We start from the raw sequence: 13,944 nt of genomic DNA on the forward strand, positions 1-13,944 counted from the left end.
AGAGAGAGAGAGCATTGTTGTAGCATTGATTTTTGCCATGTTTTCTCCGTCCTGCTCAGTATGACTCAACATCTCTCTGCTGCTATAATCCCTCTTCTGCTCTGTTGATGGAGTAGAGGAGAGGGGATGTGATTCAGAAAACACTGACGGGCAGAGAGAGAGAGAGAGAGAGAGAGAGAGAGAACGAGGGCAAAGCATTTTATGGCACAGAGAGCGAGAGAGAGAGAGAGAGAAGAGGGGAGGACGAGTACACTCAGTAACTGGACAACAAGGTGGGAGATGTTTGGACGGAGGGAAACAGCTGAGGGTGACAGCCAAAGTGTCAAGGTCAGCTGGTGATTTGAGCTGTTTGATGTTTTATTGTTTTAGTTCTGATGTGGCAGCAAACCTGTAAGCTGTACACAGGCGTTGAAGAGGTTTGTTGATTGTGGAAGCTCAAATTTCTGACAGTTAACGATTGTAATCCACCTGACACGCTCACACACTCATTGACGGATCCGAACGCGTCCTTTGCTGCGGTTGAAGGGGGTTCCCACGCCCTGCTGCAGGGGCTCTCCGTAGGACCAGCGGTGACCGGGGGGAGTAAAGCTCCACCGGCGCTTTGTGTTTCCTTTTTAAACGCTGATCCCAGAGCAGAGCCTTAACCTCCACACGGAGTCTGCGGCGGAAGAGCAAAGCAGCTCACAGATCATGTGCCTAAGGGCAACCAGCTTCTCAGAGCCGACGCCTCGGGGAGGGAAAGCTAAGCCAGTGTAAGCTGCTAGCATCTGCCAGCATCGGCTCAGGGCTTCAGGAAGATCAAGTTTAAAAGAAAGGAGTGCTGGTGGAGACATCTCTGTTACCTTCTCTCCTCTCCCTCTTCCTCTTCCTCGCTCCTCCAGATGGAAATTAAGCTACCCGTTAATGATGTTTAACAGCACGGGCGCCACTGCTGTGCGGAACATACAGCTGGAAGTAGTGTGTGTGTGTGTTTGTGTCTGTGCGAACGTGGTGAGCAGGTGGAGAGTCATATAAAGGGAAAAACAGAAGCGGGGTGTTCTTCTTCTCCTCCTGTGATCCTTGGTTTCCTTTTCTCCGTCAGATCGATGGCTGGGGAAATCAGGCTCGCAGTTAGGGTCCTTCTCCTCTCCCACCTCTTACTTCCTGGGTGTCCAGCGGCGCCCGATGATGAATCGACCGCACATCAGCATGTTTTGGAAACTGGAACAGGAGGAGCTCCCACAAGTTAACACGCGCAAAGGAGACAAAGTTTCCCGGGTAAACATCAGCAAGGGAAGACAAAGTGCTGGCAGACATTAACATGTCCACAAGAGCATTCTGGGAGCTCATTAATGAATCAAAAACGTTAAAGTGGTACATGAAGCCGTGATGAATGCTCTGTGACGTCTGACAGAGATGTTTGTCAGGACAGACGTCAGCTCGTTCATCACTTGGGCACAATGAGTCGAGACAAAAAGCTCATTATCAAATCGGCGCTGACACAAGGCACAACAAAGCAGAGGAGCCAGAAGCGAGAGCAGAGTCTTCTTCTCCTTCTTCTCCCTCTTCTTCTCCTCCTTCTTCTTCTTCCTCCTCTTCTCCTTTCTGTGAAGTTCTGGCCGCTCTGCTGCTGACGCTGCACTCCTCCACACGTGTTAATGAGTTCTTGATGTGGAGTAACTGTTTCCATTGATGAGCTTTTGCTTTATGGTCGTGTTTCTCGGCGGTTATTCATTGCTTTTGTCAATAGGTACAGTTCTCTCTCTCTTTTTTCCTCCCTTCCTCGCTTTAAAGTAGCTGCCGATGAATACTTACAACGACGCAATCAACTCTACCATCATTCACTTCTTTGAGGAACTTTATTTATGCCGCTCTGGCCCGTGAAAGCCGGCGCAGGGGGGGGGGGGGGGGCGATGATTGAAAGCATGACTTTGAAGCCGTCAGCTCCCGACGCTCGCCGAGCAGCAGACCTTGCAAAGTTCCTCATTCCCATGTCTTCCTCCAGCGCTCCCTTTCCAAGTCAGATCATTAATCACAGAGGCGCATGGAAACCGAGGAGTTACAGAGGCGGCGTGGAGGCCGGGGGTCAGTCCATAAGGCCGGAGCCATTATTCTGACATTGTTGTGAAGGCGAAAGCGTTTGATGCTATTGATCCTGGAGGAGGGTGAAGGAGAGAAGTGATCGATGCACTTGCTGATTCAGTGGTGTGGCAAGCTCGGGTCACTGGCACATCCTGAGTGTGTGTGTGTGGGTGTGTGTGTGAGAGAGAGTGTTAATGAAAAGCTGACCCCTGTTTGAGACAATTCCAGCGCTCTTGTGAGTACCCCCAGTCCAGTAAATATATTAGCTTGTTAAAGGACTGCTCCCCCCCCCGCTCCTCACACACACACACACACACACACACACACACACACACACACACACACACACACACACACACACACCAGGGCAACTGCCGCTGTAATCTTCTCTGTATTCTCTCCGTGGCCCTTTCATCCTCGGTCAAAGCCTTTTACATTTGAAGCTGCGTTCAAAGCCCTCGTCTTCCTCCTCCGCGCCGCCAAACCCGCTCGAGGCCGATGCCGCCGTCTCCCCACGCGTCTCTCTAAAAACACACACTTCCTCCAGCCTCGCCAATCCCGCCCCTGGGCCAGGAGCCTGCAAGGAACCACCCTCAGGGGCGTTGTTACAGACAGGTGAAGGGGGCACAGCGGCAATCAGGTTATCGCCCCTATTACAGGAGATTAGATCCAAAGGGCCGGTTGGGTCTGGGAACACGGCGAGGCAGAGGTTAATAAGATATCACGACAGAGTGAGAATGTTTTTAATGGAACACGTTTCAAGTAGGAAGGCGTACACTGGGATATTATGGATATGAGGATATTATGTGGGGAGAGATCACTCCTAAGTATGAACCAACACCGTATCAGCGGGGATTTGATCTCATTAGAGGTGGAGAGGGACTCAGAAACGATCAGAAGTGAAGATTTATTGCAGCTCTCGGCTTTCGGTTTCACCACCGCCGAGTCGCATCAAACGGCAAAACCGACGGTAATTTGACCAGATAGAACAAATCTACATCAAAGTGCGTCGCCGCTCTGTGCGGCGCTGACAAACGAGGGGTGTTTTCCCTTAAATACTGTACGCACCGTGTGTGTTATCACCGTGGTTAAGTGTAACAAAGCCGCATCAGTCAGGCCCGAGTCCATTTGTGAGGCGGACGTTTAAAGCGGCGTTTTACATTTTCTGTGTAATAGAGACGTATCAGGTCGGCGTGTGTGTGTGACATGAAAGAGATCCGTGTCTGCTCTGTGTGTGTGTTATGTACTCTGCTTCCTCCTCCTCCTCAGAGTTCATTCTTATCTACACAAATATGACGGCTGTAAAATCGCCATCTGGGCCTCATTTGCATAAGTCCCCTTTTTGTGCTAATGTGCCCTCTTTCCACCGCCCCGGTGATGAGATGGATCGGGAGGCCAATAATGCGGTTAACTTTTCATGTGTTTGCAGGCGGATATTTCCCCTTTAATGTGTTTATGGTGACTTATGAGCGTCTCTATAGCAGCCATTAACATATGATTACCATCATAGACCTTAATGGGTTTGTCTGTTCCTCCACAAACTCTACTAGTGCCCCCCCATCCCATCTCTCTTTCTCTCTCTCTCCCCCCCGTCTGTCTCTCTAATGCCTCCTCTCCTCCTCCTCCTCCTCCGTGTGCATTATGTACTGTACCTTCTTGTACCAGTCCATTCTCTCTTGTCCCCCGCGGCCCCTCGACTCCCACACTCCGCTCTCCATTATTGCTTAATTATCTGTGACCTGCCATTTGAATAATGCGCCGTCCCCTACTCTCAATCTCTCGTTACTTTTCCCTCCACCTCCTGTGATCTCTCTCTGTCTCTCTCTCTCTCTCTCTCTCTCTCCTCCTTGATGCTTCCATCGTATCGACGCCGCCGCCTACTCAAACCCCATTTACTCTCCTCTCTCTGCTGTGCGGCGACAGAATGCGAGGGCAAGTGAGACGGGAGCCCGCGTACGACCCCGCGTCTTTCCTTGTGCGCATTATTATGTGCAACGCTCATTATGTTTTTCCCACCGTCGTCATCTATGCCATCAAGTTAAAGACCAGACGGGCAGCCTGCCAGGGATTCACAGCATCCCAGCACAACCTCATCGTTCCACTTCAACGTCTTCATAAAGTTGAAAATCATTGCCTGTGGCCGACAGATCCCCGCGGTACCACAGGTCCATAGGGGAGATCAATATGAAAGAGCTGCTCTGTGTGTGTGTGTGTGTGTGTGTGTGTGTTCCACTAAGTCATCCATCCAGTGAAATGTCTTTATTGTGTGTGTGTGTGTGCAGCTCTATTGTCCCTGGCAGAAAATAGATTTGTGCTGTTGTCATGGCTGCCCTGTATAAAACGGACACACACCGCCACTCCACTGTAATTGTACACACAAGTGAGGTATTCCCCACACACACACACACACACACACACACACAGGCGCACACACTTTTGTAATTGACATTGTTTGTACTCGACCACCCAGTGACATTTAGCGAGGCGGCAGAGGCGTCGGCTGTGTGTGTGGCTGTGAAATGAACACCCGGGTGTCTAAATGTGCTCAGCTCCAATTTGACCGCTGAGGTAAATCCCGCTGTCATGTCGCAGCCTGAATTTACATTAGGTGTGTGTTGTTTCTTCATTCGTGTCGTTTTCCAGCCCCTGCCAGTCAACAGCAGCACGTCTCATTCAGTCATTCACATTTGGATTTTTTCTTTTATTGTCTGTTTTAGCCGAGTCAACACGGCTGCATTACAGCTGTTCACTCCGTTATAGGAATCAATAACACAAATGGGCCTCTCGCTTACAGCCTTTATGACTCAAATAAACCCCACGGGCAGTTTGTTTAAGGAATCGTCACCGCATTAAAAGTCATTAGAAACGTTTCCGTACATGAGGTCGAGACCCGTTTTACATCAATCTGGCCCACGCACGTTATTCTGCACAAACAGTTTCATCAATACACTATTACACTGTCCACCACAAAGCAGTTTGAATGCAATCAAAGCCTCGTGTGCGCTCGTCTTCACAGCGTGTGTGTGTGTCCCGTTTGACCTAACAGACATTTCCCTTTTTTGTTTTGTTTTGCAGGATTGGTCAAGCTGGGTGTCCACTGCGTAACGTGCCAGAAAGTCGCCATCAAGATCGTCAACCGCGAGAAGCTCAGCGAATCGGTACTAATGAAGGTAAGATCACAGCTCGAGCGCTCTGGGGGGGACGTCGCTCCGGAAAGTGTCATTGTTCCACTTTAACGTCTCGCCTTCTCCTGTCCGGATCGTCTCTGCTGGATTTTGCGATTCAACTCTATTCAACTTTATTTACTTAGCGCCGAATCACATCAAAGTTCATCTCAAGGCACTTGTACATACAGAGCATTTGAAGAAACCCCAAATTCCTCCAAACGCAGGCAATTATATGTGAGTGAAGAAACAAGTGCTGATATTGGATTGAAGCCATCATTCACATTTTTGTCTCTTTGAAAACAGCGTGTAAAATATCCAATAAAGGCAAATCACTCAAATCTGAAGAGGCAGCAGACCGACAAAAAGTCTGTTTGACTGGATTCCAAGATTTTGAGTATTTACTGTGAAATGTTTGGCTATGACTGATCTACATAATAATCAGCCTGGTGAAGGACAGAGCGATTGGGATTGAGTGAGTTTAACGCTTCCATTATCATTCCTCTCCGGTGTGTAACTCAATGGTTTGCCTCTGTTTGACTCCTGACTTTGTGGCAATGCAACAATTTCCTCTAACTACAATCATTTTGGAATCCTCTGACTGACGCTCTCCCATTTATAATTTCTCACATCAGCCACACAGACTATTTCAGCTCCAGGAGTGAATAGTTGTTGTTGTTTTCGGCATCCAAACGCTCCTGGCGGGTCGCCTTATTTAGTGCCTGCTTCAGTATTGGCAGTCTTCTGCAGATTTAGCTCTAATTGGCCCTCGTGTTGATTTAACGGTTGTTGAAAAAGGAGAAGCGAGCAGGAAGACAGAGTATGACAAGAGGCTACAACCTGTAATTTTCTTTCACAGGACAGGACAGGGCACAGGGCATGGAGTGTGTGTCTTCTCTAACCCTACAGATTATCCGTCAATGGAATTCACTTCTGTTGCAGCGTTGTTGGAGTTGAATGTTGCCGTTCGATGAGCAGTTAGCGTTTATCAGTTTCTCGCTGCGTCATTGTTTCTGTTTCTCCAGGACTCTCTCTCACTCTCACTCTTAATCTCTCTCTCACTCTCTCTATAACCTCGTATTCGGCTCAACGATGAGTCAAGCGTTTTCCAACAGGAGGAGAGCGGTCGGTCCTGCCTCCTCTGCTCTGACACAAGTATTAATAGTCGTAGTTGCTGGGACCATTTTTTCCCCGTTCTGACAGGAGAGAGGAAGGTTGCCTGGATATTATCCCCAACCAGTTGTGTTCCACATTTGTGCTGTCCAGCGGAGAGGAATTATAGTAACAGACGCCAAACACTGACAGGTTTCCGACAGCGGCGAAGCTTCTGCTGAAACTGCAGTACAGACCTAATTACTGGAGCCAGTGGGTCTCTTCTCTCAGGTCCTACAGCTTCTAGTGTGTCTGTGTGTGTGTGTGTGTGTGTGTGTTCATATATGTGTCAATAGGATTTGACTTTCCTGCGGAGCCGCACAGGCAGTAGAGTTCCCCTTAAAGTGATACAATATTAAGTTTGGCATAGATGACAAAAATTAGAACCAACCACTATTTTTGACTCGAGCGCTCTGCCAGCAGGGGAGTGTGAGTATGGCAGTGTGTGGTTGTGTGTGTGTGTGTGTGAGCTGCAGAAGTAAACACTCATTTGTTCAGAATCACTCTTAAATGCCAAATTATAATTCTATTCTATTTATTGTTTATTTACTTCTGTAGTCCCTTGGCAAGTCAGTGGAAGAGTCAGAGAATGTGTCAAACAAGTTTGCATAAATAAATACAACAAAAGAAAATAAGTAAGAATCTGAATTACTATAAAATGCCTGTGGATTGCCAGTGAGTGGAAAATGACTTTTGACAATTTCTTGTATTGCCACATTTTCTTATATTATATTGTGCTTTTGTCACATTTGCTTACACGTTTAACCCTTATGCCCAGAGCGTCTCGGTCAGGTCAAGGTTCTCTTTGAAATGGACAAACAGCATCTGTGACCATACTGGAGCGTCTGCTTGTGGCTGGACAGGAACTCTCTGATTGCAATCCATATTCCCATTTTTCCAGTATCCCCATAGTTCTGCTGTTCACACTCTGCCTGTCTGTGTGCCTGTCTGTCCTCTGTCCGGCCCACGTGGCTGTCAGGCTGTCAGGGTGATGGTGCTGCACTCTGCTGCATAGCTCACACTGGGAAATGTCACCTTTTAATATGCTAATGTGCCAGGTCCCCACGGTGCCATTAGGGGAGAATCTGACTGTCCGGGACAGGTGTGTGCCACACTGCTGACGACACACACACACACACACACACACACACACACACACACACACACACACACACACACACACACACACACACACACACACACACACACACACACACGCTCATACAAGTTCATGAGCGTGTCTCACACTCATTCACACACACTTATATGCATGTGCACGAACGCGTCCTCAGTGAGCCACGTCACCCCGTGTCCGTGGCGTCCGTCCCCCTGAATGGCCCTGCGAGTCAGGGGTCTGAGGAGATGAAGAGCCCGGTGGAATAAATTGCACGGGCGATCTGGCAGTGAGGTCTATCCTCCACCCGCTGCCTGGTGAACTTTACATAACCGGTATTGAAGTGTTAAGCCCACAGCCCACTGTGGGCGAGGAAGACTTTAATTGTCTGGGGTAAGTGTGTGAGCCTGGACTCACGGTGGAGGGTCTTTGTGCATGTCCAAGCACAGAACAAGATGATGTTGGATGAGTTATAAACACAACAAAATGGAAAGTGTCTCTGTGTCATGTGTCATGATGCCAGAAAACCCCACAGAGAGCATACACACACTGTGCACGTGTGACAGTGTGTGTGTGTGTGTGTGTGTGTGCAGTCACTGCTGCTGAGGCCAAACCCAACAGAGGGATCAGAGCAGATACGATGCGACGTGCAGAACCAACAATGTGTAGTCGTGTACAGTTTTGTGTGTGTGGCGTGTGTTGTGTGTGTGTGGCATCTCGAGGGGCTTGCTTAACATTTCTGTACCACTGCTCGCTCCTCGCTTCCTCTCTGGGCTGCAGGACACGTTTGACTCAGCGGGCTCACGGCGTCTTTTCTCTCTTTTCTCGTCCTTATTCTTCCTTTTCTCCCCGGTTACGGGCGAGCGACTCGTCTTGCTCTCGCAGCCTTTAATCTTTCACTGATTCCAGCTCAGAGTTTTCGCCCTTCTGGTTTTATCGTTTCTCTCTCTCACACCTCTTACGTCCCCACGCTCCCTGTAGGTCACTGGTGTCCTCCCACCAGATGCTCTCCGCCGTCCCCAGGGCTCGCTTGAAGCTTGGACGTGACCGCGCCTAGTCTTGTATTTCTGGTTTCCTTTTCGTGCCGATTGTGTTTTATTCCACCATCTCCTCAGATACTTCTTGTTTTCGTACTTGTGCAGCGACTGTAAAATGTCAGATTTCCTGTCTCTCTGCGTGTTTTCATCCTCGCCCGTCCGTACACGCCATCGCAGATGAGACTCTGAGATTCAAATCATGACGGCAGCTGCTGGAAAGGTTGAATGTGACAGACGCGGTGTTGATGTAAAGCAGTAATGTAATATTTATCCACTGAGGAATATTCTCTTTGTTTTCTTGCGCTCAAAGAGTCGGGGGTCAGCTCCTGTATTTATAACACCTATCCCCCAACAAACACTAGTGTTAGAAATTGATTTTGCACATAAGACTAAACTGCCTCTGCTTCCCTGCTCCTTGATAACAGAATACAAACATAAACAACCGCTTAAGGAAACACTCAGCAGGCTGACAGCTCTGTAATTGCCGGGGTCAGAGTGGATTTTGGGGGAGCTGGGAAAGCAACGGCGACGGCCCGGGAGAGGTCGGCAAAGATGAATATGGCGAGCTGACAGGTGTTAATTGGCACCGTAACCTAACGTGGCTCACCTTTAGAGGACTTGTTTGCAACCGTCGTTAGTTACTTTCACGATGTTGCGCCCGCTCTTGACCTGAAGCACACGCCGCGCCTTTGAAAGAGTGTGAAGTTGTCGCAGTAATGTGGTGTGTGTGCGTGTGTGTGTGTGTTAGGGAGCACAGTATTATCTCCCGTTATGCTGAATGGAGCGACTTCCCTCTGATCAAAAGTTTTAGTGTAACAGTTGAACTGTTGCTAGCGGCGCCATAGCGGCTATCACAGGGTGCGCCCTGTCTGTCGCTAGCGTCGGGGCGGCTGGTAGGACAGTAGTTGGTGTTGTCGCCCGCTCGGTTTGTCCCTGCGGGCCTAGCGAGTTGGGACGGGGACGACTAATTAGCCAGAGTGACTCTCTCTCCCTCTCTTCCCGAAGCGGCGCGACTTCAAAGGCCTTCTGCTGTTCCAGCCGAGAGAGAGAGAGAGAGAGAGAGAGAGATAGACTTGTAGAAAATGAGAAAAGATGAGGAACTTAGGGTGGATGTTATGTGAAATATACATGAATATATACTACACTACGTAGCTCGCCTGTATTGAGAGCGTCTCTGCCTCGCCCAATCTGTCCTTGATGTCAATCATAACATTTCAGATGAGAACTGTCTGTGTGTGTGTGTGTGTGTGTGTGTGTGTGTCTGTGTGAGAGAGAGATAGAAGTTGAGTGTGCAGAAGCTGAAATAATTGCCCCCTGAAGCAAATAATTGAAGAGCTCGGCTGAGGGCAGCGCAGGCACGAGTCGAGAACGAGGCGGCTTTGCTACAGCTAAGCCGGGCATCACCCAACAAGGCACGGAGCACCATTGTTTATGATCATGCGGTGTAAATCCGTCTCACTGATATTTCGTTTCGCCATTTCTCTCTCTGTCTCTCTCTCTTCTACGAGCAGAGAAGCCAAAGTTACACCGAAATGATGTTTCAGAACTGAGGAGATGGGAAAGTGAGGGATAAAAGTTGAACATGCGAGCTGACAGAGTTTTGGGGCGGGAGGGCGGGTTGGGGTGGAGGGGCGGGGAGCAGGTTGCCACGGCCGCAGATGAATCACACAAAGGTCTAATGTCGTTACCCCGACACCTCTGTGACGCTGTCGTTGCGTTCTCTCTCCTCCGTCTCTCCTCTTTGCTCCTAATGGTTATAGATCGTCCGTTCTCTCTCGTGTCTGTGTTGCCGCGAGTGGGCGGGAAATAGAAATGCCCCCAACACACACACTTGCACAAACACACACACTCACACACCTCTTCTTTTAACTTTATCTTGTGTGTATTTCTGTGTCTGCCTTTGCCTTTTCTCGCTCCGGTATCTGTGTGTGTGTCTGTGAGTGTGTGTGTGTGTGTGTCGTGTGGCGGCGTAAACGCAGAGTAATGGCTTTCATATGCCTTTGCCCCTGCGCGCTGATCCATCAGCTTTGTATGGCGCCGAGCCAGCAGGCAGGGCTTAGAACACAGTTTGATCTTAACAGCCCGACTGCGCTGCGAGGCTACAATTACCTTCTTAGCTCTCGCACCGTTTGTCTGCCTCCCCCTCACTCCCTCCGCCCCCCGCCCCCCCCTCGCTCCTGTGTCTGCCCGACCACCATTTCATCCCAAATGTCAGATTCTGCATTATTGGAATAATCGTTTTTGAGAATCTGCCGCTTATTTCGCCGGACCGGGTCAAGGCAGAAATGCTAGACTTTCTGAGCGCGTATCGATGGAAGGAACAGACGACGCGGCGCTTTGCTGCTTCGCCTTGTTTACCAGGACCTGAATAATAGCGTATTATTCTGAAACGGGCCTTTCGAAAGCCCATTGTCTGTGTCCAGTCAATATACGGGTCACTCGTCTTTCTGCATCCTAATTTGGTTTCCACCCTCCCCCCCTGAAATCAATGCACATCCAGTTTTTCCTCTCCCTGTCTTCATCGACTGTCGCCGGGGACATTTTGAGATGGAAATGCCGCGTACTCGATTCCACCTACAAGATGTTTGGAGGCGGTGCCGAGATGTCAGCTCAGGCGTCTCATCCCGTTCCCCAAATGCTAAATCCCATTGACTGAAGACACCAAACATTGTCTTTTACATGTCTCCGGCTGTTAGTTTCGGCGACATCATAGAGAGACGCAAGGCGAGCTCATCAAACGCACACAGCGCCCGGCTGATTTTTTACCTCTCCGGCTTCTTATCGAGACAAAAATAATGGAAATGGAAGATAACAAAACACGCGATGTAGACTGAGCCCCCGCCGAGCTCGACGGGGGACAGACAGATGTCTAAAACGACAGAGCGCGTTCCTCCTCTTCAAAGCCCGCAGCCTCTGTGATGTGGGGGAGATGTGATAGATGAGAAAACGTGATTGTTTCTGTTGTTGTTGTCGGCGCTTTGGTGTCGCTTATGGTTTGATGCATTTCCTTTCGTGAGTGCCGGAGACGTTTTATCCATTTGTCTACGCTTAAGTGGAGCGCCGCCATATAGAGAGCCACACATTTCCCCTTCAAAGTTGAGCTTTCTTTTGTTTGCTCTTCCTATTTCTTTGTTTTGCTCTGGGATCTCCTGACTCCTGATATCATCTTTGGACCCTCTGAAGTGTGTTGTGTGTTTTTTAGCCAGTGCTGCAACCGTCTTTGTCCTTGTTGAAGCGGAATAGGGACCAGTAAGTGGGTCGGTACATGAAATTCCCACGTAAAATGTAACTCTCCGACCTCCATTTTTACATCCACATCCTTTCACATCCTTATCATGTTTTTACACGGCGCCGCCTTAATTGGAACGCAGCGTAACACTGCCACCTGAACCTTTTTCCCCACTGAGCTTTTACTCTATATTGGCTAAATCAGATGTATTCTCCTGAGACTTCAATAAACCTGACAAATGCACACATGCAAAGTGGCTTTTCAAACAAAATTCAAATGTTTGGAGCCTTTCAGTGTGGATTTAGCATATTCCCACTGTGTGTGTGTGTGTGTGTGTGTGTGTGTGTGTGTGTGTGTGAGGCTTTCCTCCGAGTACTCTGGCTTCATCCCACAGTCCAAAGACAAGTAGATTAGCTGTTAGAGGATTGTTAGGACACTTTTACGGTCTTGTTTTTGGATAAGGATATCTGCTTGCATTAGGATGTGACAGGTCATTAAGTTGTGAGAGCCTCAGTGTTTCATCGCTGCTGCGTGCCTTCATCCTTATTTGTTTTTAAAAAATAACAATTTGTGGGCTGATTAAATCTCATGCATGCGTGCCAGCCCGTCTACAGCTGAGAGACTGAGATCTGAACCCAACCTCCTGCAGATTTGCGCACATTAACCTGTATTCCCCCTCATATCTGGCAACACATCACATCTTAATGGATGTGTTGCCTTCCCTAGACGGATGAGACAGGTGTGAGAATGTGTGAACGTGAGTTAAAATAGTGATGCCAGCTGAAAGTTAACATTCTTATCCAGTCTCTGTTCTCAGAATCAATGTGTATGTGTGTGTGTCTCATCTCGTCCCACATTGTGCAGACAGGGTTGTTGGGCACATCACAGCTTTACGGACACGATAGCTTGAGCCGCGTGCCAGTTTGAAGGATTGCGATGGTTACGAGCCAGATGCAACATGGAAATGAGGGCCCCAAAAAATTACCTGTCATTCGTCAGCCACATGCGTGCTGCACACACGTCAGTCACACAAGGGGTTTTTGAAAGAAAATAGCCTTGTAAAGTGACACTGGAAGTCTCTATGAAAGAGCAACGAGGCAGCGGAGAGACAATGAGGCAGAATAAAGTTCACTCTAGTGATGTAGTTGAGGGCTAAAAAGAGATCATCACATTTTCTTATTTCTTCATTATGCTGATAAATTGCTTTCCACAAGTGCTGAACATTATTCATAGAGTCGATCAATTTGTTAATCAGGCCCAAACGTGCTGCTTTTAGCCGTCGCAAATAAATGGGGAGGTCGGCCTCGGCTTGGCAGCGTTACTGCCTTTAAACGCATCTTGATGTTAATTTGGTTCTGCACGGCCAGTGTGTTGAACATGTACAGCGAGACACTTAGCTTCATCAACTCCTTCATCTGCAACCCGGCGGGGATTGTCTGCTAATGACTCCGATGTGCCAACGCTCAATAACACACACGTACACACACGCGAACACGCACACGTTGTGTGTTTCCGCACGCGGGTCTCGCCGGGGCGCGGGCGTACATTTATATTCGCGCACAGCACCATCAGAGCAATAGACTTGCCTTCTCACGTGTCAGAGAGTTGCACACGCCGGCCTAATTAAGCACAGAGACGAGACGAATCCCTGCCGATTAGATCATTACAGCTATTCTTAACACATTTCCAAACTTTTATTTTGCAGCTGGGCTAATTGACGTTTCAGTTGACCGACCGGTTCCCCACCGAACCCCGGCCGTCTCCTCCGTATCGACTCGATCTCCTGACTGACTATTGACGAGACTCCCGTGTCAGCGACTCGGGCCACGTCTCGGCGCGAGGAGGATGATTAGCGAGGCGAGCGAATCACTGTTACCTCATTATCACCGTCTGCATGAATTACCGCGTGACGTCTGAAGTAGGTTATCATTACTCATCCTCCACTCGCTTCCTTTCCTTCCTTTTCACGGCTTCCACTTCACCGTGGCATCAGCCGTACGAGCAGGAGCGGCGCAGTTTAATTAAAACCATGTAAAAGTCATATTTTACAGTCTTTTCACCTATATCGGCCATATAAACGGGTATTTCAACACGCGCCCCTTCTTCATATCGCACAGAATAAGGAGTCATTTCTTTGCAGACCTTTTTTATATCTTTACCTTTGCTCTTACATTGAGAGACTTCAAC

General features: G+C 48.8%; 1 protein-coding gene across 1 annotated transcript in view; it reads left to right on the top strand.

The window, feature by feature from the left end:
• The window catches only part of brsk2a (BR serine/threonine kinase 2a), a 122,379-nt gene that overhangs the window by 65,856 nt on the left and 42,579 nt on the right, over positions 1-13,944 (top strand). The window contains exon 2 of the mRNA XM_076138805.1: positions 5,137-5,231. Within this exon, the coding sequence (XP_075994920.1) occupies positions 5,137-5,231 (95 nt within the window). The remainder of the gene's footprint in view (positions 1-5,136; positions 5,232-13,944) is intronic.

This window comes from Genypterus blacodes, unplaced genomic scaffold, assembly GCF_046128005.1.
Source record: "Genypterus blacodes isolate CSIRO-AG114 ecotype Tasmania unplaced genomic scaffold, CSIRO-AGI_Gbla_v1 ptg000015l_1, whole genome shotgun sequence".
Taxonomy (NCBI): Eukaryota; Metazoa; Chordata; class Actinopteri; order Ophidiiformes; family Ophidiidae; genus Genypterus; species Genypterus blacodes.